Here is a 26,882-nt window from a genome sequence, read left to right as displayed (position 1 = left end):
TACCAAAGGATAAATGTGCTGTATTAACATGAATACTAATGACAAATGCACTGCAGTAGTAAGCACATCATAGTACATAGAATATTCTCTATATAGTTTGAACATAGATATAAAATAAGTTACACTTGTTTCTATTTTCCATCACAGTAGGAGTATAGCATACAAAGTGATTGGTTCAGTGGCCACAAAGCAAGCCAAGGGAAAGACCACGAAGGAGGGCGTAGGGCACTGAGAATGGCAGGGATGTGCCAAGGATGCTGCAGGGTTGCTGGGGCTCCTGCAGGGAACAGGACCTCAGACCCCCCACATTAGCCTTCTGAGGATCAGCACGAGACCCACTTGAGGAGAGGAGGTGGCTGCCTCTGAGCTGGGTGATTCCAGGCCCTGGGTGGGCGGTGGAGCAGAGACAGGGGCAAACAGCCTCCAGCAGGCCGACCCACTCTCCCGCTGGCGCTGTTGGACTTCTGTGACTTTAGGAACACGGGCTGCGTAGCCAGACGGCACGGTTTGCTTCTGTGATGTGACAGATGGCCAGACTGATGGCCCACAAAATGCCGGCTGGCCCTGCTCCCTCACCAGCCTGCTCTGGGAGGGCTGAGTTGCCTTGCATGCTTGGCCTGTTCGCTTCGATTCATCGGCGGCTAGCAGAGCCGGGATCCTGTACACATCACCGTGGCAGAAGGAAGGGTCTGAGGTCCTGGCTCTGAATCCTCTCTCTAGCACATGTGACTTCTGCGACTTTGGGAAAGTCACCTAAACTCCTCTGAGTCTCAAGCTCCTCATCTGCCAAGTGGGGGGACTGGTGCTCATCTCCTTGGGGGGTGGCGAGGGCCGAATGGGATAATGTGTGTAAAGTGCCCAGCACAGCTCCTGGCACCCAGGAGCGGCTGGATGAATGGGAGCAGGGTCTGGTCATTCAAACATCAGGGCTGGGTGGAAAAAACACGAACCTCCCCAAATCTGTGGAGTAAAGCCACCCTGACTGGCTCTGAGTTGAGGATTTAGGGCAACTTCTTTGCCTTCTTCCCTGCCAATTTTTTTCTCTTTTCTCTCCAGATCTGAGATTCTTTGAAATGAAGCAAGGGCAGGGTTCAAGGACTGGTCAGCCAGGCAGACAGAGGCTGAGCCTGGGGAAGCACAGAGCTCAGGGCCATGACTCTTCCAGTCTGGGACCCGGCCGAGGATGCTTCCTTCTAGGCTGCCCGCAGCAGCCCCTTCCCTCACATCTCTTAGCCCTGGAGCATTGCTTCCCTCTGGGAAGCCAAAGAGGGGAAGACAGCACCGCAAACAGTGCAGCGCCTAATAAGGGAGAAGCCTTTTCCATCTGCTCCGAGCCTGGGATCTGGAGGTGGAGGGGCCACCGTTGCGAGGGGACTGCCTCTGCGGGAGAAGGCAGCTCTCTGGGTGGTGGGAGATGGGAGGGAGAGAGGGATGGAGGCCGTCCTGAGGCCCTGTGAGCGCTCCTGTGCATCTCCCAATGCTGAGGACTTGGAGATGTGTCCAAACACCAGCCTGGAAGCCTGGGGATGCCTGCCCCTTCTCATCTACAGTGCAGTTCTCAAGATCTTCACGCATGTGTACGCGCACGTGTGTGTGTGTGTGTGTGTGTGTGTGGGTGTGTGATCCTCTCTATCTCCTCTGACCCCTGCCGGCTCTGAACCTCCTCCATCCATCACTCAGCCATTTTTCTCTTGGATGGGGGCAGCAGGTGGGCGGGCAGCTCATTGGGCAGCTCGTGGCCTTCCAGCTTGACCTTGATGAGGTGGTTGGCCAGGGCAAACTCCTCGTCATCCAGCATGCCGTCCTTGTCAATGTCAGCCAGCTTCCAGATCTTGCCCAGCACGCTGTTGGGCAGCTTGGAACGCACCATCTCCTTCTTGGCATTGGCACCTGTGATCTTGCCGTCCACCGGTGACAGGGTGTAGAAGATCTCATCGTACATGGGCTTGTCCCTGGCCACCACCCACTCGGTGTCATCGATGCCCTCCCCAGCCCCCTCCCCGTAGCCGTGCCCAAAGGGACCATGCAGAGTGCCCTCGAATGCTCCACCCTTCACCATCTGGACGGGCCGCTGCGTCTCCTCCTGCCGCACCAGCACCATGAGCTGCGCAATGTCGTGGGCCAGCATGTCATCCACCACCTCCAGCAGCTTGCTTTTTAGTGGCTGGAATTTGCTAAAGTCCTGGGCCTGCAGCTGGTCCTGGGAAGAGGGAGAGAAAAAGAAAAGTGAGGGTAGAAGACCAGGGAGGGAGATGGTTCCCCTTGATGGGGACCCTGTCTTCTGCTAACGCTGGAATGTTCCCAGCCCTGAAGGCTAAGCCAATCACAAAATAATGAAATACTGAAAGATGTGAGAGAGGAGGAGAAAAAAAGGTACAATGGCCCTTGGTGGAAGCCTTCAGGAGAGAATAGTTGCAAGGGTCTGGGGAAGAAAAGGAAATTTAACCAATACTGGTTTGCTCCATTCATCTAGATTCCTTTTAATGCTCTAGAAAACAATTAAATTTCTCTTTCACTAGTTTTGGCTACTGAAGAGTGGTTCCTAAATGCTTTGTCCTCTGAGACGGGGACATGTGCGTCTCTCTGCTTTAATCTGGGTTGTTTTTGAGCAAAAGGCAGGGGCTTCACTGAGTGATCTCATTCACTCCCCCAGGGCCTTTCTCAGGGAGGAACATCACATGCTATCCCCATTTAGGGAAGGGAAGACTGAGGCAGAGGCAACAAATCACAATAGAAGCCAAGGCTCATCCTCACACCAGTGGTTCTTACTCAGGATGCTCATTGGAATTATCTGGACAGAGTTTTCGAATATCGGCTTCTCCCCTGAGGGTCCTGACCCAATAGACATAGGCAGGCAGGCAGGCAGATTCTGTAAAAGCTCCCCTCCTTGCCTTCCCATGACACCCACACCACACAGCAAGAGAAATCTGTTCCACTTCGCACATCTCTGCGATTCTGAGAGGTCCTGAGTCTAGAACACCCAGCTCCTTCTTGGGCTTTTTGGTGACAAGGTGAGAGCTTTCTGCTTCTGCCCTGGCTCTGGCCACAGCAAGCTCAGGACACAGGGCAGAGACCAGTACACAGGGGAAGTCTCAGGGACAAGCACATCGAGTTCACTGTAGAAAAATTCAGAAAACACCCACAGCTACATTTCAAGAGCGAGTGTTAGCTTGTGCATTTCTCACCTCCCTTCCAAGGCGGGGCGGGGGGTGGGGAGAGACCTGGGAGGCCAGTGGGGCAGGGGGTTGGGTGTGCAGGGCAGGAGCAGATGAGCCCTTCCTCCTCCCCTCGGCGCATAACCTCCCAAGGTCCCTGGTGTCTCTTTCAGCCCAACCACAGCTAGGTGTGTGGTGGGCTCCTAAATAGACATCCTGATGTCTTCTAAGGGCACAGTGGGTACCCCCATCACCCCACACAAATGCCCGCCAGGACGGCCACTCAATGATTGATTCAACGTCCCTAACAACACATCCTAACGTGGTACTGGCAAACAGATGAGAAGGTGAAATCATTTATGAAGCCAAGGGATTCCTCACATTAATAATGGGGTCATATGGTCCCTTTCATATGTTATCTTACAGATCATGACACTCTCAACAGAAAGAGAGTTTATAAATTGGAAGTATTCTAAGTACAGCTGAGTGACAAACCTGAATTCTGTTAAAGTAATTCTAAAGTCAGAAACTGGCTCGTGGATGGCGGTTATGGGAATGAATGGATATATGATCAAATGTGTAGTTTGAATGTCTACTTTTTTCTCTTTCTTTTAGCACATGGGAAACTAAAAATGCCTATTTGGGACTATACTGATGTTCTGAACCTCTAGTCTTGAGCTGAGAAACAAGTTCCCAAGCCAACCATCAGCAACAGGAGCACAAACAGTATTACTACTATTTCTGTTGCTATTCTTAAAAAAAAATTCTCTACTTCTTAGAAACCTTTTTTTTAAATAATTATAGAACCACGAGATGTGATGAAAATTGGGCATATGGATAGGTCTGTTGTGTTCAGCACCCAAATTCCCCCAGCAGTGACATCTTACCTAACTTAACACTGCGTTTTAAGAGTACCATCTGTGCCAGGCTCTGTGCTAAGCACCTTGCAAATATCTATAAAGGTGGGTGGGTGCTCCTGGAGCCTCAGACTACAGAAGAAGAGACAGGGGCTCAGAGAGGATCCAGTCAGTACGGTGTGGTGGTTTTCCTCTTGGGCTGTGGGGAGAGCTCCTGGCTCTTCTACTAGCAACCTGTGTGAACACTTCTCTCAGAAAATTACCAGCAATTAATTACAAAGGTTAATTACTTTTGTAAACCTCAGTTTGCTCACCTGCAAAAGGAGGATGAAAATGTCTCCCTCAGAGGACTGCTTTGGGGAATAACATGAGAAACACCGAGATAGGGGCCCATGGTGTACCCCTAGGATGGCAAGCCCCTGTGTAGACTTCTGCCTCCGTGGCTTGTGTCCCAAATTGTTCTCAAGTGGGAGCTCAAGGGTAAATGTGAGCACTTGAAGGTCTAGAGAACCCATGTTAGGTGACATCATTTCACATCACATGATGGGGATTCCAAGCGGTGGTGGCTATGAGTGGTGGAGGTTCTAAACTGGGGGCATCAGGCCCCAAACATTGCATATACCCCTACCTCAAAGGGAGCGCTGGGGCTCCGTGTTCTCCCCAGGCCCAGATATGACACCTGCTGGGCCAGTGGCCGTCCAGTGGGGAGTGCCAACCTGGGGCCATCTGCTCACCTTATGATTCTGGGTCGGTTTCCATTTGGGGCGTGCAAGGCTGGCCTTCTCCAATGTCAGGACACTCAGCTGGCTCACATGACATTGTCCCTTGTCCTGGAGCCCCAAACCCTGCTTACCTGCATCCTCTTCAGGTTGGGAAAGTCTCCAGGTGAGATCTGGTGCTCCCGCTCGATGCGGCCATAGATCTCAGCCAGGTTGTTCACCAGCTCCTTCTTCTTATTATCCTTTCCAAACACTGACGGCATCTCCTTCTTCAGGGAGCTGATGATGTAGGCATGAACCTGAGACACAGGGGCAGAGAGAAACCTTCCGATATATTCCTTCCCTCCGGGGTGGCTCTTACCCATCTCTTCCCATAAATCCCTCCTCCTGCTGCTACTTGTGCAATCATTCCCATCTAACCCCCTCATCTCTGCACGGTTTCCAGCACTGAGCTGGTTTCCTAGATCTCAAGGAAGGGTGGGATGATGGGGAGTTACAGTCAGGGCAGTAATAGGGATGGTAATACTGTTGATGATGCTGGTGATGAGGAAGATGATGATGACAGCCAACATTTTCAGAGTGTCCAGCACTGTGATGTGCCCAGCTGCTATATTCCTTTTTTTTTTTAAAGATTTTATTATTTATGAGAGAGAGAGAGAGAGAGAGAGAGAGAGAGAGAGAGGCAGAAACATAGGCAGAAGGAGAAGCAGGCTCCATGCAAGGAGCCCGACATGGGACTTGATCCCAGGTCTCCAGGATTGGGCCCTGGGCTGAAGGCAGCGCTAAACCACTGAACCACCAAGGCTGCCTCTGCTATATTCCTTATTTCACGTTGTCCTCCCACCCTTTCATTGTATAGCCATGGAGATAGGTACAGAGAGAGTAAGGTCCTCACCAGGGTTAGGATCCCAGTTTGAGAACCAAGGAGGTAGGCTCCAATCTGGCCACCTGATGCCGGGGCCTGTGACCACAACCACCAGGCTGCCTGGGTGATGCTGGGACTCCAGGACGTTGTCACACCCGAAGGTAGTAGCTCAGGGTGGTGGGGGTGGCCCTCAGCTCTTGCAGCCAACTGACCATCCTGTCCCCACCCGTCCCCACAGGGGGCCCAGCCTTACTTTGGCCAGCCTGGCTCTCTTGATGAGGTCGTTGAGCTTGCGCAGGGCAGCATTTCGGGGCAGGCTCTGAATATCTCTGAACAGGTCCTGCTCCTCAGCCTCAAAGAGCTTCCGATTGTCAGGGATGAGAAGGGGGTGGGACCAGAAGGAGCCAATGTAGACGCGGATGACCTCCGGGGTGTTCACGATCTTCCCCAGGGACCACATGAGGGCCCCGTACACCCGCATCAGCTGCTGTGTCTCGATCTGGTCCGCCTTGTTCAGCACCACCCGCATCTTGTCCTCATGGTTCTTGAGGGCCTTGATGACCTCGGAGAACTCATCAGAGATGTCCAGCTTGTGGGCATCAAAGAGCAGGATGATGCGGTCCACGCGCTCTGCGAACCACTCGAGGACGGCCGCAAAGTCGTACCCTGTGGCAAAGGGACAGTCAGAGGGAGGGGCCCCGGGGCCCGGGGAGGGGTTCGGGCAGGGGGCACTCAGGCGCCGCAAATAGAGCAAGGTCTCACGAGTCAGATCTGGGTTCCCATCCCCGGAGTCCTCCACGAGTTCACTATTTGGCCTTGAACACGTTACTCAGTGTGTCTGAGTCAGTGCGTCCTCACCTATGAACGGGCATACCTATAGCACCGAGTTAACAGAATTAAAAGGACCAGATACGCTCGGAGCACATAGTTGCTATTACCATCATTATTCCCATGTAGTCTTTATTCAGAGACGGGCTCTGCCCAGCAGCAAGGTAGAGGCACAGTCAGTGCCCCCGAGAGACTGGGGCACAGTGACTCAGCCAAGACCACCCTGCTTGTAGGACGCAGTCACCGGGGCATGGTACTCAGCTCCCCAAACCCCAAGTTCAGTGCTTGCTCTGGCTGGCAAGACGTTCGTGGCCCAACCTCATTTCACTGCACCCCTGGAGGTGGGCAGGGTGAGGAGACCCACTCCCACTTTTTGGAGGGAAAAACAGGTTCACAGATGAGGTGATACTCAAAGAGCCACTGAGGGGTGAGGCCAGGACCCTGGGCTCCCTGCGTGGGTCAGAGGGCAGCTGTCCTGCTCCTGGCCACCTCCCTGCCTCCCCGCCTTCCTCACCCCCCCCACCCCCCGTGCCCAGCCAGCAGCTCCCACAGAGTCCAGGAGGCCAGTGCCTTCCAGCTTCCAGTGAGCCTGCAGCCTGCGCCCCTTCTCCTGCTCCCCTCTCCCTCTCCCTCCCTGGGGCTGCTCCCCTCTGTTCCACCCTCCCAGGCCCGGCTATTTTAATCTTCCCTCAGTACAGCTAGGTGGAGGGCTGCTATCACCTCCCAAAGGCAGTCCCTCAGAGCTGTGGGCAGGAAGGGGGCCAGAAGACTCCGAAAACCAGGACACCCTGACCCCCTTGCCCCAATCCCCACCCTGGAAGGCAGGTCACGGCTTTGCTGCTCTGATGCCCAGAACCAGCAGGCCTGCTGTCCTTGGTAGCTGGGGAGGGCAACAGGGCTCATTCCCAAATCTGGCCTGATAGGACTGTGGCTGCGTGCAGGCCTTGGGCAGGGCGGCCCAGAGAGCGTGCTGCTGCTCCTGTAAGCAACCACAGAGCAGCCACTCCTAACCGGCTGGGGGGCCAGAGCCTGGCATTTTACTGACCAGGAAGTGGAGGCTCGGAGGGTATGTGGGGCCATGTGGCGGGAGGGGGCAGACCAGGATCAGAACTCATGTCTCCCCACCCTCTTGCCACCCCTCCCGAGGCTAGGGAAAGCAAAGGGGCCAGAGAAGCTTGGGGAAAAGAGGCTCCTACCCCACCAACTCTATCCAATCCCTACTGGCACCAGCCATGCAAGAGGGGGCTCAAGCTGCAAAGGCTTGAGGGAGAGTAGGGACAAGGCTGACCTGCCCCCAGTTCGGGGTGGAACAAGATCAGCACCAGGGCATCGCTGCCAGAAGAGGATGGCCACCTGCTTGCTCCTGTCCCCTTGGCTGGGTGAGGTGCCCCTTGGTGTTCTCAAGGTGGGATGTGCTCTGAAGGGGTCACCTGAGGAGCACTGGCCTGGGGAGTCCCTTCTACTTTCTGCTCAGCCATACTTGCTGTGCGTTCGTGGACAAACAGCCTTCCGTCTCTGGTCTCTTTGCCTGTCAAAGCAGGGGGGCTGGACTAGAAGATCTCTGAGGTTCCTTTCTCCCTGCTTCTAAGACTAGAGGTGTGAGGGTGGGGAGCACAAGTGGAAGGATGTTGGTGACACATGAGGCAGGCCTCCAGGACAGGGAGAAAGAAGGCTGGGGGCGTCTTCAACACCTTGGGGTGCTTGGGTGAGGTCTCCTCCTGCCTGAGGACCAGATCAGCTTCTGGGAACCTTTTCTGAGATTTTGTAAGCACTGAATGCTCCTAGTCATCCCCCTATTTTTGTGAATTCTGCGTGCTGTCAAAGAGCAAAGTCAGGTACGCCAGGTGCCTTCTCCCTGGATTTGGCCGGGAGGAACATGAGGATCGAGCAGTGGGGGCTGGGCTTCCCTTGCACCCAGCTATTTAGAACCTAGCAGCCTCGGGATGGGTCATTGTCTCCGGACTAGGCTTTTGCACACTCAGGAATGGGAGCATCTGAAAGGCATGGACTGGAATTTATTTTCTGTGTGGGGCTAGCTCTCTATTTTCTGTGTGGCCTTAGCAAATCCAAGCCTCAATTTCTCAGCTGAAAAGTGGGGATAAGAACACTTGACGGATGAAGGGTCAGTGGTAGAGCCACGGCAATAGGATCTAACAGCGGTGAGAGGGTCACTCTGGAGGCTCTGCCCTAACTTCTGGGGTGACTGATCCTCTTTCCCTGGTTGGTCTCGGGAATGGCTCTGAGACCACTCCACAGGAGCTCCTGAGTACCTGCAGCAGCCCAAGGGCTCATGAGATATGAACTAGTGGGCGGAGGGAGAGTCAAGCCCCGAGAGAGTGCATGAGTGCAAAGACGGCCTTCCTGGAATCCCTGGGATCATGTGTAGCCGGTCTGCTAGCTCCAAGAGATCTGATCTGTGGGCATCAGGCCGAGGGACTGGGCAGCCTGCAGAGATCTGGGGCTCTCCCACCAACCCCCAGGCTCCAGAGGACTGGAAAGGAAACATTCTAAGTAATGCCAAGCAGGAGGAAATCAATGAGACGAACACAATGAACAAGGCAACTCCTCAATCACCCACTGGCTTCCTGCAGTCTGAAGTGTAATACAAGAGAGCTGACCACACATTTCTCTGTATTTTCAGCCACATCATCCACTTGATCCTCACAAGCATCCGCATGCCAGGAGGTACACAAGGCACACATATCTTATGGGGAAGAGAGGGGACAGAGAGGTTAGGAGGTGGCCAAGCTCACACGGGCCGGTTGTGGCTAATGCAGGACTGGACCCCAGACCCCTGACTCCTCTCCACACCCCCTTCTTATGCATAGCCGTCTATGGCTGGGGATCAGAGGACTAAGTGCATAAAAGGTCTCATCTTGCCTCCAAAGATTTAATGACATCTTAGCAGAAAAGAAATAAAAGCGCCCCAGTTTTCAAAATGCGTGAAAAGCTCAGATGATAAGAGGGAACAAATCACATTGTATGCCTCCTACATGTAACCTTGAAATGAGCCCAAAAGACATACCACAGGCCTCTGATGACCGCAAGGCTGTCGGCAAGTCCTTGTGACAGTGTCAGGACTCCGCTGGTCTGCTCCGCTCATGATACCCATACGGGCACATGTGTACAGCAGAGTCTGAGGCCCAGAGGTCCCTATGTGCAGGCCCCCCTCCAGTGAGAGTCCAGGGATGGGCCAGGGACATGAGGCTGCAAGGACTAGCCTAGATCCTCCATGGTCTTCCCCCACCCCCAACCAGGGGAACTATAGATGAGAGTCCACCCCCATTCCACTCCCTGCCCTCCCCCTGGGCAGGAGATGACAATGTGCTCCAAAGCCACTAGACTGGGTATCAGAAGACCAGAGTTCCCATTCCAGCTTTATGGCCAGGGCATAGTTTTACCTCCTGTGGCCCTGCTGAGCTCGTCTGTGCAGGAAGGGGTCTCCTTGGAAGGAATGTGAGCACCATGCCCAAGGGGTTGCTTTTCTAGGGTGGGGCCTGTGGGGATTTCCAGCTGAGAAGAAACAGGAAATGTGGTTCCCAAGTGTAAGGACACTCAGGCTTCCGGAGCTGTCCTACCCCTGCTGCATCCTTGCTTCTTCCCAGTAATGAACCCAGGGCTGGGCACATCCTGTCACTTCCAGGAACTGCCCCCCTGCCCCTCTGCTGCCATCCCAGTGCATCTTCATCCAGAGACAAGTGCTGGCCTGGGATCTTCTGGACTCAGGTTCCCGGATGTTCCCTGCTTCCTCTCTTCCCCTAAGACACCCTCCCCTAGGCCTGAGCAGAGGGGCCACACCCTGAGCAAGGACTGCAATTTTTTCAGCTCCTGCCCAGGACTTGAGAGCTCCTTCCCATGAGGCTTGAGGCCTGGGAGCCCTTGGGAGCAGTTCCCTTTCCAGCATGTGCCACACTGGAGCCACCAGGCCAGAGGCAGCTCTGCGCAGATTTGGCAACGCTGCCCCTTTTTGCTCCTCTCCTGAGCACTGTCCCCAGCATGAAGCTCAGTGGATGAAGCGTGGGCTGGATTTCAAGCCCCACGTGCCTCTCTGCCTGGGGAGCTTGTGCAGCGCACAGTCTGCCGGACAACACAGGGGGCCCTGTCCTGTCCTGAGCTGGCTAGAGGAAGGGAAGAAGCACCCAATCTGTGGTGCAGCCAGACCCCGAGTTCTGAGCGCCCCAGGAAAGAAGCCATACAAGGAGTGTTTGGTTCTGTGCACACGCCTCTGTGTGTGTGTGTATGTGTGTGTAGATGTGAAGGTGTATGTGTTTGTAGGTATAGACCACAACTACCAGGTTTTGTGGCTGATTGTGAGCAAGGATGGCAGAGGCTCTGCATGCTGGAAACTTTCCTGATATCTGAGGGTGTCTGAGGCCCTCCCATTCTAGTGTCCCTCTCATGCTGAGGGCAGTGCAGCCCAAGCTGGTGGTACAGTGCTAGTACCCACCTCCCAGCTCTGGTTTTTATCACAGGCCACTTCTGCCAGCAGTTGCATTTATAGTGTGAACTCGGGAAGGCAGAGAGAACGAACTGGCTGGTATAGTCATTCATGGGGCCATCACTTCTAGAGGTCGGGGTGGGGCGGGAAGGGGTAGGGAGGGCAGGCAAGAAAACCAGCACCCAATTTGCCAAGGGCAGCTCCTGAGGTCCAAAGATGAAAGCCGGAGAGAAGATGCAAGAATAGGAAAACAATGCAATGGGACAGGAGCTGAGGAAGGCAGGAGTCCCTGGAAGCAGGCCTGCCACATAGAGATGCACAGGCAGTGCACGCACACCCGCAAGGGAAAGCATTCACATAGATTACCCTGGATTGTATCCAGGGCAGCCCTGGCTGGCAGATAAAGGGGAAAGAAGGGAGCACCCGGTGATCTAGGCCCAGAGCTGATGTCTGTGTTTCCATTACCATCTGTAGACCCCCAAGGTCATGGGATGGCCATCATTACCCCTTGTTACACAGGACACACAGGCTCAGAGAGAAAATGCGACCTGTTGAGACCCATACTAGTCCTAACATCCAGGGCTCCGAACTCCCAAACCAGTGCCCTCGGAGATCCTAGAGGCCCAAGTCCTCTCTAGACTCACCTGTCAGGCACATGTGCCACCGTTCCCTCCCAACCCCCAGGTGCTGGAGATTGAGACATTGTGGCTCTCCTGAGCCTTCCTTGAGGAGACCCAGGTGGCCAGGGTGAAACAGTAAAGCTCCTTTAGGCCTAAACTCAGGGGGAGCCCAGATGAAACTGGGGAGGTGCAGGGGGTGGGGGAGGTGTGCTGGTAAGGACGGGCAGTGTGTTTAGGGAAACAAATAAAAGTGAAACAAAGATGTCTGAGCCTCCCCTCCACAGGGCTTGGGACTGAGTACCTCAGGACTCACAAAGGCTCAGGAGAGAGGGCAGGTGAGCCTCTCTTCCCAGGGCTGTGGGTGGGTTTATGTCTCCAGACCAGCTCTTCCTCAGCTCCTGCACCACCATATGGCCCAGAAGTAGGGAGCCTGAGCCCTGGGATCCCATCACTAACCTGCTGATCACATGGTGTGTTAGCATAGGCCCCTCCTGGTCTGCTCCCAGGTGTCATCTCCTCAGTGAAATGGGAGGGAGGGAGAGGCAGGGCTTTCCTGCTGGGGCCTCTGCCCACCCCTTTGCCCATGTGCTCCCGAATGAGGTCCTGAGGAGCAGGCTCCGACTTTCCTGCAGGACGGACCAGGGTCCTGAGGCCCTGGAGCGGGCTACTGACCTGAGGGCCTCTCCCACTGCCTTCCCTGTCTACTCACTGCCAGGGCTGGTTGTACCCACTCATACAGCCATGGCGGAGCTGATCTGGGTCCTGCCATGCCAGAGAGCTGCTCTCCTCAGAGAGGAAGCTGGGGCAGCTGGCAGGAGTGCTCACGGTGGCCCAGTTCTGACACACCGGGCCTGTACCCAGCCTAGTCCCGATGGCACTTAGGCCTCCCCTGGTACAGCCTTGGGGACGCTGACCTGTTGCCCATGAGGCAGGGGCTCTCCTCCCAGGGACCCAGGAGCCTGGGGTCCCCAGCACAGTGACACAGACACGCTGCAGGACAGATTGTGGCTGGCTGCAGAGCGCAGGGGCCAATGCACATGCAGGAGGGAAGCAGTCAGTCACCTAGGGCTACTGCCCAGAACCCCTGCTGGTCCCAAGGCTTCCCTTCCTGGAGGCTGACTTCTGAGTGCAGACTTGGGTCCAGCCCAGCTCCTAGCTCCAGTACTGGGGTGGGAGCAGCTTCATCTGCTTTGCTTGCTGGACACCCAGAAAGGGCAGGGGGCTACCTGTGGCACCCAGCAGGATGTGGCAGGAGAGACTGGGGTGGGGAGCCAGGAGCAGATTTTGCTTTTGTACAGCATCATTTAAGCATTTTAGAGCTAGGAAAGCTAATGATGATGATCATATACTCTATACTCATGAGCACTTGCTATGGGCCAGGCAGAGGGCTTTATACCTGTATTATTTCTTTTAATGCTCAAATAACCTGTAAGGTAGATGGAATCATTTCCCGCTATTTTAGAAATGCATAATTGAAGCCAAGAACCCTGCCCAGGCTCACTCAGCTAAGATGCGGTGGAGGCAGGCTTAGCACGCTGGCAGCCTGGCGCCAGAGTTCCATCTCCTGACTGCCAGGTCCAGGGACCTCCCTGGTGAGAAATCGCCCCATATCTGTCTGGAGTGGACAGTTTTCAAAGTGCTGTTACATACCCAGCTCCCTACTCTTATGCCCCAGAGCGTGCCCCCATCCTCGCATTACTGGGCTGAAGTTCTCTGCAGGCATCTGCCTTTCCTGCAGGCTGCAGGCTCCCTAGGCCAGGGACTGTAGGAGCCTCAGAAGCAAACCAGGGTCTGGCCCATGGTACTGCCTCCTGGAGGATGAATAAACCTGATGAGGTGAGTAAGGCGACACTGATGTCTCCTTTTACAGATGAGAAGACTGTGGCCAGCTGTCTCCTGAGCTACAGTGGACCCAAATTATCCTCCAGCTCCTGCCTAGGATCATCCCACATAGCACATGAGGCAGCGCCAGCTCATCAAGGTACAAGTAGGACCTGGGGTCTATCTCATAGAACGGAAGCACGAGAACATGCCAGAAAGAACTTAGTGCAGAGCCAGAGCCAATCCTAGCAGGTGCCTCACTTACCTCGGCTGATCCTCTGCTTCTCCCCAGAGAGGATCCCTGGAGTGTCAATGACGCTGATGCTCTCCAGCACGGGGTTGGGCAGCTGGGCACACACGAATCTGCATGGGGCGACAGCAGGCCCGCGCTGGCCTCTCATTGGCTCTTACGTGGCCTCCCACACCCCCGCCCTGAGACAGAGGTTCAGAAGCCTCTAGTACAAACTCCCAGGCTCCAGGCCAGACTCCGCCCTAGAACTAGGCCCAGGACCTGTATTTTGAAGAAGCTCCCTGGGTGATCCTGAGGCAGCCGTGATCCTTCAATTGTGAGCTCCCTGCTGTCAGGGACACTGTCCAAAGCTCAATCTCCAAAGACATCCAAACCTTAATCTCTGCCCCCGAGGAACAGTCAGGTGGGGAGAGGAGGTGTGTGCACAGGCAATCACAATATGAGGTGAAATGAGACCATTTCCCCCGCCCTCAGAGAGGTCAGGTGAGGGGCTCAGGAAATCCTAGGTAAAGAGATGGCTTCCAGGGAGGGCTTTCTGGAGGAGGAGGCACCGGAGCTGGCCTTGATGAATGGGTCATGCCACCCAGGAACATTTATTTGGGCTTCCAAATGCACTGCTATTAAGATAGCCGCTAAGCCTTGTTAAAGGAAATATTTCTAGGTTTACATCCTAAAGTCTCAGAATACAAACTGGTAAACCTAACTTAGGTCCTCCTTACTTTGAGCCTTCTCTCTTAGATGCCATTTTTGGCAGAAGCCTAACAGATGTCTCATTCCCTCAGATACACGGGGGGCCTCATTCCCAGTGGGATGGCAGCAGAGAGGCAGGGTAGGGGAGGAGGCCAGGCACATACAGAAGAGGGCATCAGGGCAGCCCCGGTGGCGCAGCGGTTTAGCGCCGACTACAGCCCGGGGTGTGATCCTGGAGACCCTGGATCGAGTCCCACATCGGGCTCCCTGCATGGAGCCTGCTTCTCCCTCTGCCTGTGTCTCTGCCTCTCTCTCGTTCTCACTGAATGAATAAATAAATAAATCTAAAAAAAAAAAAAAAAAGAAGAGGGCATCAGGGAAGGCTGCACAGAGGAGGCTGGAGTGGCCGGGGGGTGCGGCTGAGAGGGAGGCAGGGCCGCTCTAGCCTCGTCATTAGGGCCTTGAGAGATGTGGATTTTGTACTGAGGGCAACAGAAACCCATTGATGCTGAGGAACATTTTAGGCAGAGAGTGACTCAGTCAGATACAGTAGCTGTCAGTGAGCCCAGTATGGAGTGCTGGCCACGTGCCCGGCGCTGGGCTGGCTAGGTAATGGGGTGGGGAAGTTGGTGACACAGCCCCTGGCCTGTCGAAGCCCGTGCCTTCCTTATTCCTGAGGCCCAGCCTCATTCTGGTCCCTAGGTTCTACAGCACAGTCAAGTATTCTACAAAGACTTCTTCATCTTGCTGAAGCTGGCGTCACCTGGGCTTCTGACACTTGGCGACCAGGTGGTCAGGTGCACGGGCTGGTGTCTGGGACGGAGGCTGTGGTTGAGGCTTCACGTGCGCTGAGCTCTTGGAAGGGCAGAGGGCTGATGGTGGGGCCCGCTGAGGGTGACACCAGGTTACAGGAGCCAGAGAGAAAGGGACAGAGCAGACAGGACAGGGCCTGGCCGGGCAGGCAGGAGGAGCACCGGGGAGCTGGGAGGGAATAGGCTGAGAGGAAATGACAACGAGGAGAAGCAGGGGGAGGGAAGGGTGGGAAATACCCTCTGCTCCCGATCACTGAGAGGTCACAGCAACCTTTGCATGGGCAGCTGTGATGGGGACACAGGGCGAAGTGAGCAGGTGATGCCATGAAACTTGGTGGTGAAGGGAAGTGAGAACGAACTGGTAGGGTCTGCTGCACGGAGGTCAGTGGGAGACATTCCCCATGGAGGGGAGAGGCGGGGGTGCCTTTGTCAGAAAGAAGGGACCACTGATGGAGCAGTCCCTGAGTAGCTGGCCCCGAAGCACCCCGAAGTGGGGAAGGGAGGCAGAGAGCTGGAGGGGAAAGAGAACACAGCTTTCTGCAGACTGGTGGGAGCGGGCTCAGACAGATGTAGGTGACCTGGGAGCCTGGACAGATTAAAACCCAGCTCCAGGGATTCCACCCATCCTGGCTTCCATCTTTTCTAGAACAGGAGGCAAGGGCATCCACTGGAGGAGGAGGAGGAGGGGAAGGAGAAGGCTAAGGGGGTTGGAGTGGGCTTGAACAGGACCCCTGGGCAGCGCTGGGAGGGGGGCCGGATGTCTGGGGGTAGGCTCCTGGAGTGTGGCTGCGGTGGTGCTCGAGGCACCTGCAAGGGGGCTTCCCCCACCCCCTGCCGTCCCAGCAGACACACCTGGCAGGTGCCCCACTGACACCAGTCTAAACACCCATCCTCTCAGCTCTTGAGCGCTCCTGGATTAAAGTGCAAAGCTCACAGCACCGTGTTCTGCTCCCAGGCTCCTGCAGCGAGCCATATTCTTTCATTCCTCTTTGCTCATTGGGGATTTTTCCCTCAGTTTTCTTTACCTGAAGTGTCCTTTTGTCCCACCTTTTCAGCATCATTTCGCTTATCATTGAACACCCATGGCTAATGCCAACTTTTCCACAGAGGCCTCATCAGCCCTCTTGCCTTGGAGAAGGATATTACTCTTACCCTATTTCACAGATGGGCAAAGTGAGGCACAGAGAAATTAAGTAATTTGTCTAAGATCCATGGTGCCCTTTGGTAGGACTTGGACCCAGGAGTATCTGATGCCAGAGCCCATCATCTTTGCCTTTATTCTAAATGCCTCCTAGTAGAGAAAGTAGTTAACGTTGTTCAGGTGCAATACATACGCGGAGCTGTGGTGTGGATGTGCAGAACAAGTGTGGTCGGGGTCAGCCTGCCTTCTGCGTAAGCAGAATAATAATGGGAATAACGGCTCAGCTGGCCACACATTCCCTACAGCTTTCATCACCCAGGATGACCCAATGACCCTGGTGTCGGCAGACTTACACTCGTCCCAGGGGAGGAGAGGTGACCTGTCCAAGGTCACACAGTGAGTTTAGTAGGAGAGGCACTGCTCAAACTCAGGGCTCCCACCCTTAGCACAGGGTTCCTTCCACTCAGTAAAGATAATGCCCAGGAACAGAGGGGAGCCTTCCTCTACCTCCTTCCAGTTGGATGCAAATTCCCTCTGTAGTAGAGTTGACCCTTGAATATTGAGGGGGTTAGAGGTGTCAATCCCCCCTGTCCCACCCCACACAGTGGAAAATTTGCTCACACATGGACCCATGCAGTTCGAACCTGAGTTGTTCAAGGGTCAGCTGGATAGACAGGAGCTGCGACCGACACAATACAGCCCTCTGCTTTTATTGGAGGAGGTGCCGATTATGGGGATGTGAGTTAACTGGTGTATCCTTCCCTACTCCACGGTCAGGAGGAATTAGCCTATTTCCTACATCCCTAATCAGTGGTGACTGACTCAGTTACATTCCCAACAAAAACGGGACCACCACGAGACTCTGGGTATGGAGAAGGCACTGAGCCTCCCAGGACCTCATCCCTTCCTTTTCAAACTCCAAGAAGAAGAAAAGAGAACTTAGGACATGTGTTCTCGGAGCACGCACCTGTTCAAGAAGGCATTGCCGAAGGCGTTGAGCTTCCTGAAAGGTTTCTTAGGATCCACCACCAGGGCGTTCCCAGGGATGATCCCCTCCACCTGTCCATACATCACGGCGATGAAGGAGTCAGTGGTCGGCTCAGGCCCAATCCTCATGCCAGGGAAGTCCTGTTCCAGGAGGTACCTGGCGGAAGGGAGCACAGTCATCACACAGGGGTTCTGTTCTCAGGGCACAGGTGTGCGCGTCTACCACTGGTGGGTGGTGATGCGCGTCACGGCAGAGGGGCAGGTGAACGGCAATGATGTTCTGTGGCAGGGACAGATATCCCTGGATGGGAAATCCAAAAGCCTCTGGGGAGGAAGCAGGATGTAAACTGAACTTAAAATATCTAATCTGTGCTTTTTGGTCTTTATCTTTTTCCCTCCCCGAATCAGGAGTTGGGGGTGAGGGGAAAGCAAGTTTGAGCTCAGCAGTAAAGCACAAGTTGAGGGCAGCCCAGGTGGCTCAGTGGTTTAGCGCTGCCTTCAGCTCAGGGCGTGATCCTGGAGACCGGGTATCGAGTCCCATGTCGGGCTCCCTGCATGGAGCCTGCTTCTCCCTCTGCCTATGTCTCTGCCTCTCTCTCTTTCTCTCTGAATAAATAAATAAATAAAATAAAATCTTAAAAAAAAAAAAGCACAGGTTGAGACTGAATCCTGCACAGAGTCCAGCAGACTTCACCACTGAAGGTCGCTTGCTCAAGTGCCCGCACAAAAACAGCTCAGAATGAGGCCATCCATAGACTTGGCTGACTCTCCTTAGGTCTGTACTCATTTACATGGTCACTCAGTCATTTAATATAAAATATAAAAACAGTTCCTACATCATCATACGGTGTGAAGGGCACACTGTGAAGAGTCGGTCTCCATTCCATCTAAGACTGTTGGTCCTACCCTCTGGCCTCAGTACTAGGCTGCAGCCTGAGGTGGCAGGTGCCTCCCTCTGCTCTTCCCCAGGCCCGGGCAGGGTGAGCCCCAGGCCACTGCTCGTCTCCATAGCTCCTTTTAGAGGTCAAGGGCAAAGGCACACGGTGAGCCAGAGAATGAAGAGAAGGAATGCAAAAGCCTCCTCCTGGACCAGCGGTCTGAGGACCGCATTCGAGCTACCTGCAGCTCTAGCTAAGGGTGCCCAGACCCCCCTTCCCCCCGAGGCTCTGCTCCACTGGCTGGGGGTGGGGTGGGGTGGGGTGGGAGGGCACAGGCCACCTGTCCTTTCTAGGAACTCCCTCCTTGATTCTAACATGCAGCCTGGGTTGACAACGTGCTCTAGACCAGCCTTCCCAATTTCACTGATAAAACCACTGATGCTCAGTAGCATTTCCACCAGACATTACCCTAATCACTAGGAGAACTTCTCAGGGCTCTACAGCAGCCCTACAGGCAGGTGCTGATGGACCTCAAGCTTAGTGGGGTTATATGGCTTTCTCCAAGTTAAACAGCTGGTAGTGCAGCAGGAACCCAAATCCCTAGCTGAAGGGCTGTCTTGCCCTAACAGTGGGCTGATCAAGGCTCCACAGGTCAGGGCAGAGCTGGGATTGGCAGACATGACTCCACCATAAGCCTCCCCAACATGGGCCTGGAGCACCGGTCAGGCTCTGCCCAACAGGCTGGTAGCTGGGGAGACCCGCTGGGGTCTCTTCTGGCTCCTCCACATTCTGCATGTGCTTCCAGGAAGTGTTCTGAGCCACTCATTTACTCTGAGGCACAGGGCAGTTGACGTGGGGTTGCTATGGGCTCCCTCCCCAAGGAGCCAGCAGAGAAGCTGCTGCCCAGGAGGTCACCCCCGTCACACTAGAGGGTTCTTGGTTGCCTTGGGAAGCCCCTCATCTTCTCCAGGTCAGCCCTATAATCCAGGTGTGGAGGTGGGATTTTCTCCCATCAGAGGACCACACTGAAAGCTGGCACTTGACTTGTGATAAGAAGAAATGACAACAGCTGCACACCTGGACAGCATGCCTGGCTTTCTCAAGCACACCTTCTCTAGGGCCTCAGTGGAGAGGCAGGGCATCTCAGCCACCTGGGGCCAGCGACCTGCTTCTCTAAACATAGAGGGATATGCCCTGCAGTAGGTACATATGCTGTGCGGACTTCACCACCTCCACGACATGGGAGATTATAGTTCTGATTTATTAAGCACTTGCCATGTGCCAGGCACTGTTCTAGACTTTTCCATGGATTATCTCATTTCATCTTCATCTCTCGGATGTGAGCACTATGATCCTTCTCATCAAGTGGGCCTAATAAGAAAACCCATGTCATGGGGTGTTCCAAGGGTCCTGTGAGTTGCAGGCCTTAAGCACTTAAACCAGACCAGCACCAAGATTACCAGTCATTGTAAAGAGGTCAAACAGTGTGACCTAGATATGCAGTCAGTGAGTAGCAGAGCGAGGATTTGAACCGTGGCACTCGGCCTTGAGAATTCATGCCCCTGACCACTACATTCAATGTCTCCTTTCCTGCCTTAGGTTCCTTGACCAGGAAATGGGAAAAGGCTGAGCCCCACAGGGGTTTGGCAGGAGCCTGGACAGGAGCCAGTCCTTGCAGGGAGAGTTAGGCTCTGGTGCCCACAAACCCAGGAATGTCCTCATCTCCACAAACACCCACCACTGAGGTTCACAGCTCAGTCTCATGAGTGGGATGTGGCCCACAGAAGTGGTTGCTGGGGTGACCAGAGCAGGTCCAAACCCACTGGCTCTCCAAGACCATTCTGGAAACCTGAAGCTGCCTCCTGAGAGTTCTGGCTGTGCCCAGGGAAAGCCCCATCCACTCTTACCTGTGGTGGAAATGGAGCACCTATACTGTGTGTGCTTGGGTGAGAAGCCTTAGCAGGGCCCTCCCAGCAGAGAGTGTGGCTAGTGGGAATTCTGAGCCTGGAGCAGGGTGCTGGATGCCATCAGAGGCGTCAGGCATAGCTGACATACAGATGGGTGGAAAGAAACAGGCCCGAGGCGGCCTCAAGAATGCCTAGCCTGCAGAGGGCCAAATCCAGTGACGAAGTATCTTCCTGACACAGGCGCCTCACATTCCAGCCCTGGGAGAGACACGGTGTACCAGCAGATGAACAAAGGGTGACACTTCCCAGCATAACAGGGGCCACTTTCCAGGCAATTCTGGAGCTGCGGCCTCAGGCAGCCAAGGCCTGGTGGCTGGGCCTGCTGTCCTGCCCCTCTTGGCTAGACCCGCATGACCCCAATCGGCTGACCACACATGGGTCTGGAGAAACACAGAATCCAACAGAGCCACAGCAAGTCCAGAGACACAGGCAGGCCAGAGAACCCAGCGCTTGGTAAATTCTCAGGGACATTTGGGTATGGCTTGCAGCACCGAGTGCCCCCTTCACAAAGCCACCACTGTGTCCAGAAAGGAAAAGCTATTGAGGGATCTCATGGCTGCTTCTCTATGGGGAGTGATACAGATCGCCTCTGTTGCCAGGCAAAAACATTCCCACAGCAGTGTAAAAAAAGAAAAGTTAATTCAAGCCTGGGTGGGAATGGCTGAGATGGGGACACATAAGAATAAAGAGGGACAGGCAGGCTGGGCACCCACAGTATGGCAGGTGTTGTTCCAGGACCTCTCCCCCAAATTACTCCACTTAATCAGTCCCAGAAGCACCATGCGATGGCAGCATTACTTTATGTCTGCAGCTGAGCAAATTGAGATAGAAGTTGCCCCACTCTGAGGCCAAAGAACAATATTTAGAGGCCCTAAGAGTGGAAAAGATTTTGGTGAACACTTTTGCCCCCTGGCCATCCACTGCAAAACTGAACAAATACTAAACCATCACAGAGGTGTAAGGAAGTCCTACACAATTCTGATTTTCCCCCATGAGGAGAATTTTATTTCACGTTTTTTAAAGCAAATTATTTTTTAACATTTTCCTCATTTTTCTGTGTCCTGCCTGACTGGCAATCTAAGCATGTGGCCTGCTTTACTAGTGACCAAAGCACCCAGGGTAAAGGCGGGGAGCCAAGAATCTTAACCAGGTCTGCCTCCAAAGTATTCGTGCCCTCGACAGTGGGGCCAGACCACAGGCCACAGCTCTTTGCATATCCTCAGACTCTACAGCACAGGTTGCTTTCCGCTCTATGTTACAGGTATTTGTGTTGTACACCTGTGTCTTTGCTCTCTCTAAGCGTCAGGCCCTTAGCTTTGAAACAGGGTCAAAAACAATAATACTGGGGCGTCTGGGTGGCTGAGTTGGTGGAGCATCTGACTCTTGATTTCGGCTCAGGTCATGATCTCAGGGTCTTCAAGTAGAGCCCCACGTTGGGCTCCACGCTCAGTGGTGAGTCTGCTTGAGATTCCTTCTCCCTCTCCTTCTGCCCCTCCCCCTGCTCATATGTGCAAGCGCTCTCTCTCAAATAAATAACATCTTAAAAAAACAAAAGCAATAATACCCTGTTGGGTAATACTTGTCTCAGGAGGTTTTAGGGACACCAGAAAGTACCCTATAATCACAAAGTGAGGTAGTAGATGGGCCATCTGAAGGCTGAGTCAGCTCTTCTTCCCGGAGCAGCTACCACTGTCCCTGGCACAGAGCAGCGTCTGCCATGGGACAGAGTGACCCCAGCACAGAGGAGACCTGTGGCCAGGCAGTCAAGCCTCCCACTAGCCTCCTTCTCCCGCACCCACGCTGCAACAGGCCGGCCCACCCAGTCCATGACTGACCCAGCACTGTCCGCTGCCCCCTTCCGATTTCTCTTTAAGCCTTTGGAGGTAGAGGCAAGATGCTCGCCTCCCTCACATCCCTCCCCTTTCCCTCATCCCAGCTGTGGGTGGAGCTGGACAAGGCTTCCCCCACCTCCTGAAGGCCAGCCTCTAAGCCTCTGCTTAAAGAATCAGCTAGAAAGAGGAGGGTAAATAGTAAAGGCCCAAGCGCAGTGCCTGGAACATAACTGGTGCTACACTGGTTCTTTCCCTTTTTAATCCAGAGAGAAACCCTACAGAGTGGTTGTTGCTAGTCACATGTCAAGAGATGAGGAGACTGGGGTTGGAACAGGTTAGGCCTTCCTGATGAGGTCTCTTGGCCAGCACTGGGAGAGCCTGGATTCTGCTAAGCCAGCCTGCGTTCTTTCCATGGCCTCACTGTCAGTGGGAATGGATTGGAGGCCTTTCTCCAGAGGTCCCCTCCTGCCAATAAATGCTTCTGATGTCCTCCAGACACCAGACCTGAGGCAGGTGGACTCATTCCTCTGGCCTGAGGCAGTCTGCTTCCTGGAGTAACACTCTAACCTTGTAAGAGGTGGCCAGACTTCCACCCACTCCCACTTAGGGACCAGCAAACAGGAGCCCTCACAGGAGAAGGGTGTCCTCTACCCTCAGCGGGAGGATATGACTGGGGTGTTACAGGGACCGTGGTCAGCAGAACAGACCCTGCAGAGGTCAGCGGGTCCATCCAGAATGGTGGCCCCTTTCTCTAGTCCTCTGGCTTTCCGGAAGATCATCTTTCGCGTGGTGGAGATGCCGTAAACCCAGGGATGAGGCCTGGGCTGTGGGGACCCCAGGGTCGTAATGAGAGATAGCACACACCAGCCAAATGCTGAGTCACCTTTGTGGGGTGACGCAAAGAGCCCCCTGAAGAAGTGAGGGAGGTCCACAGGGCCCCCTGAGGAGCCCCCACCTCAGCCCTGCAACCCCACCACACGCTCAGACTTCGCAGCCCGAGTCCCATTGTAGACGGGCATCAGGTCCTCAGGACCAGCCCAGACCTCCCTGTGGAGACCCAGGCAGCTTCGCGCTGGCCGCCTCAGGCCCCCCACTCCATCCCCTGGTCTCCCACTTCCATTCTGCCTTCTGCTGTGCCCCAGCCAGGCCCCCTCCCAGCCCGCCGGAGCACTCGGGCCTTGCTCAGCCCCTGGGGCAGCTGTGATGCACCTCGGAGACCAGGGGGCCAAGCGTGCGAGGGAGCAGGGGCTGGAGGCTGCGTGCCAGGGAAAGGAAGGGTGAAGGGAGGCAAACAGCAGAGGCTGGAGGAAGGCTGCCAGGGCCAGAGGGACACAGCGCTACTGTATCCGAAGAGGCAGCCTGTGTGGAGGGAGCAGCCACCGGGCCAATTTATTGTTTATTTTATTACTCTGGGTTGTAGGCCAGGGAAGCTATTTCAAGCAGAGATCATAGCACATTAATTAGTTATCAGAAGAATGAGTTATCAGAAGAATGTCCTTTTCTGCACGTTCTTCCTGAGATGAGAAATAGACCCCGTGGAAGTACATAAACTGAAAGTGGAGGGACACTCAGGAGGTGGAGGGCCAAGGGCCAGGAAATGAAGAGGCAAGTCTTTGTTTCCGTCCCTCACAGGTTCAGGCCAGGGATGGAGCTGTGTGAATCAGAGCACTCAGGCAAGCAGCAGGGGCAGGAGAGGGAGCGAGGCACTGGTGGCTCCCCCAACTGGGGCCTTCGTCATCGCTCTGGGGAAGGGGGTGTCCTATCAACCTACCCTCTTGGAAAGCAACTCAGAAATACGGTTCTTAGCACCAAAATCAAAAAACCAGAAAAACTTAAAGGCATGATGAAACTGTACAACCTTTGGCCTAGTGATTTCACTTCTGGGAATCTCTGAGAAAGCAGTCCAATATGCGGAAAAATATTACACATAGAGGTAGTGAGGGTGGTTCCACAACTGAAAAATTAGAGACAACCTCAAACATTCAAAAGAAGCAGACTGGTTAATGAATAATTGCAATTACACACACCAAAATATCATGTGGCTCTTCAAAATAATGCTTACAAAGATTTTTGAAGTGACATTAAAAAAATGCTCCTTCTCTAAGGGAAATACATTAGCATGCAGGATTACATTATGGCAATTGTGTTACAAAATAGCTAAATATACTGGCAAGATAAGTATATATGTATTTATGTTTAAAAATGGTTTCCCCTAAGTCGTGGGCTTATGAGTGATTTTTTTTTCTTCCTCTTCTAAGGTATTCTGGTCTACATTTTCTGATGGTAAAAAAAATAGCTGCTTAGTGGGTTTAATGAAAAGGAGGAAAATATGTAGTTTGGTTTTGGAGGGCTTGCCTGTGTTACAACCCCTCCTACCCTCCGGGTGGACTCTCCCTCAAGGGGGATGGCTTTTGATGCACTGAGCTAAATTCAGTTACTACATGACTGGGGAGGGAGAAGTCTTGTACTTGGAGGTTAAGAAAGCGAGGGATCTGCCTCTCCCGGCCTTCCTGTCTCCCTCAGATAAGGAATAATCTATGGCGACTTGACTCTGCCACTCTCTTAGGACCCAGTTAACAGCCAGCATGACTCAGGCAAAGCAAGGAGAGTGTCTCAGGCAAGAGGCACTTAAACCTGTCTGCCGCTCCAGGATCCTGTCCCTGGAGACACTCGCCTTTCCCCATCTTCCCTCCCATTCTGTAAACATCTATTGGGAGCCTCCCGGAGCTGAGACCCCAGGTGAGGTCCCCAGGGAGCTAAGGCACAGTTATAAGTTCTGGTGCTACTGGAAGGAGAAGCTCCACATTATGTACCAGGGGTTATAACCAAGGTGTGTCCAGAGGGCCAAAGAGGGCCCGTACCTTCCTGTCGGGCACAAACCAGGCCAGACAGAGGAGGACACGGATGACAAAGGAAATCTTTTGCAGAGCCTAAGGAGCTCTGAAGTGCCTTGGGCAGCAGTAGGTGCTTACTGAACTAAGGGAAGTGGGTTCGTTCCATCAGAGGTTCTCCCCGTGAGATTATATGTAAATTTGTACATTTCTGTGTATATATCTGTGCATTTTTTCTAAAGATAGGGCCACAGCTTTTGTTAGATTTTCAAAGGATATACTGACCTTTTAAAAAGCTAAGAAAGCAATGGATTAGATTCACTGCTAAGAGTCCTTGCAGCTCTGACAACAGAAGGTATCCAAAAGCCAACAGCTCCCCACCCCCCACCCCGGGTACCTAACTTCTTTAGAAATCACTCAGCCCTTCAAAGCTGCTGAGCCCAAGGCTGTCCACCCCGCAAAGGGAAACCCGATCTGGTGTTCTGTTCAGACATGACACATTAGCATGGCGCAAGCCCTGCTCCCAGAAGGCTTGTGTATAAGCTTAGCACTAGAGAAAATTAGTATCTAGAAAATTAGTAACCAGACTGTTAACTTTTCTGCTCTTGCCAAACAAAGCACAGTGCTTTGCATGGTGCAGGTGCTCGGCTGGTCAATATTTGCCTGGGATGGAAACAAGATTTGATTTGAATGGGAACCCTACTTTGAAACCTTCTGCAGGAGCTGAGCATCACTGATTTTGGCCACCACACCCTTTGCCACACAACGGGAGTCTGACTCGACAGAGGGCCACAAAGCACCTGCAGCAGCTTGGCAATGGCTGTAAATGAGGCCAGAGGAAACTGCCTGGCCTTGCAGGTTGTGTGGACTGAGGTCTGGAGAGAAGCCTGTCCTGCAAAGATAGGAAAGATGGTCATCACTCTGGTGGATAAGGTACGGACCTTCTCCGAGTGCCGGGTGGACAGGCTGCCTTCTTGAGGACCTCTCAGGCCTAGGATTCTGGAATTGAAGGGAATAGATGACTCACCCTCAGAGTCACGGGCATTTAGCCAAGCATCTCCGCCCATGCATCTAAGACCAGCAGCCCAGGTGGGCCTCCTGCTCAGTTACGGGGCTTTGGACAGTCACTTAACCCTTCTAAGCCTGGGTCATCTCACCTGCCAAGTCAAGGGACTGGATGAGACAATCTGCCCACATCTCTTCCACCTCTAAAAGACGTTAATGTTATTACTGATCCATTAAGATCAAACAGGGGAAGAGAAAAAAGCATTCTGCGTCTGATACTGTTTCTGTCCAGTCTCCAAGAGATCTACGCAAGGAGCTCTGCTCAGAGAGGGAAGCTGATAAAAAAGAAGGACAAGTGGCACTGCCCCAGCAGGGGCTAAGAGTCCCCAGTCCACCTCCTCAGCTGCAGCTGCAGAGCCCCCCCACGTGAGTGGCTGAGCCCTTTAAAAGGCAGGGGAGGTGGTCCAGGCCATGAAGGGCATGCCCCTAATAAGTGAGGGTGTGAGGCACCCCCAGCCAGCAATAAGGTGCTCTTGTGACCAGGAGTTTTCTCACTGTGCCGTCCAGGCCTCAGTTTCATCATCCAAAAAATGGGGAATGCAGATGGCTCTGAACTTGAACACTTCAAACTGACCTCGGGAGCAGAGAGGCAGTAGGTAGGGCGGGGTGGGGGAGCAGCGGTGAAACGGTGGGGTCAGCTCTGCGCACACAAACACCGCAATTTCTTCAGCGCCCTCCAGGGAAGGAAGGCTTCCCGCTCCCGCTCGTCCCGGGCAGGGGGCCGCCAGGAGCGCACGGAGGACCCACGCGCCGGGCGGGCAGGCCGCCAGGGCCGGGGCGGCTCACCTGATGAAGGTGGTCTTCCCCGTGGAGTACTGGCCCACCAGCAGGACCATGGGCTTGTTGTCGAAGTCCGCATCCTCCAGGGCGGGCGAGTGAAACTCATGGAAGCGGTAATGCTCTTCCAGGGGCAGCAGCTTGGTCTTGTAGAGCTTCTTGAGCCCCTCGCTCACCGTCTGGAAGACCTCGGGGTCTTTCCGCCGGCGGTCGTCGGAGCCCAGCCAGCTGAACATCGCGGCCACCGCAACCCCCCGGGCGTGCAGCCCCGTCCGCGCCCTCGGCTCCGGGGGGCAGGGGCCCCGCAGCGCCCGCCCGCCGCTCCGAGCCGCGCGGCCGCCTCACCCCA

General features: G+C 54.2%; 1 protein-coding gene across 1 annotated transcript; it reads right to left on the bottom strand.

The window, feature by feature from the left end:
* Positions 1-26,882, bottom strand: EHD3 (EH domain containing 3). Its single transcript, XM_055326915.1, has 6 exons — positions 26,543-26,882; positions 17,164-17,340; positions 13,569-13,666; positions 5,850-6,262; positions 4,866-5,030; positions 1-2,200 (listed from the first exon to the last, which is right to left on the bottom strand). The coding sequence occupies exons 1-6, from the start codon at positions 26,767-26,769 to the stop codon at positions 1,673-1,675; spliced, it is 1,608 nt and encodes a 535-aa protein (XP_055182890.1). The 5' UTR covers positions 26,770-26,882; the 3' UTR covers positions 1-1,672.

Source organism: Nyctereutes procyonoides, unplaced genomic scaffold (assembly GCF_905146905.1).
Source record: "Nyctereutes procyonoides isolate TBG_1078 unplaced genomic scaffold, NYPRO_anot_genome, whole genome shotgun sequence".
NCBI classification, from domain to species: domain Eukaryota; kingdom Metazoa; phylum Chordata; class Mammalia; order Carnivora; family Canidae; genus Nyctereutes; species Nyctereutes procyonoides.
Note: the sequence above shows the minus strand (reverse complement) of the source record. Positions and strands in the feature narration are given on the sequence as shown.

Coding starts and splice junctions, on each gene's coding strand:
- EHD3 (XM_055326915.1), bottom strand. CDS start 26,769: ATGTTCAGCTGGCTGGGCTCCGACGACCGCCGGCGGAAAGACCCCGAG. Junction 13,667..17,163: donor GGCAATGCCTTCTTGAACAG/GTGCGTGCTCCG, acceptor CGCCCCATGCAG/ATTCGTGTGTGCCCAGCTGC. Junction 5,031..5,849: donor AGAGAGCCAGGCTGGCCAAA/GTAAGGCTGGGC, acceptor CCTGTGTCTCAG/GTTCATGCCTACATCATCAG.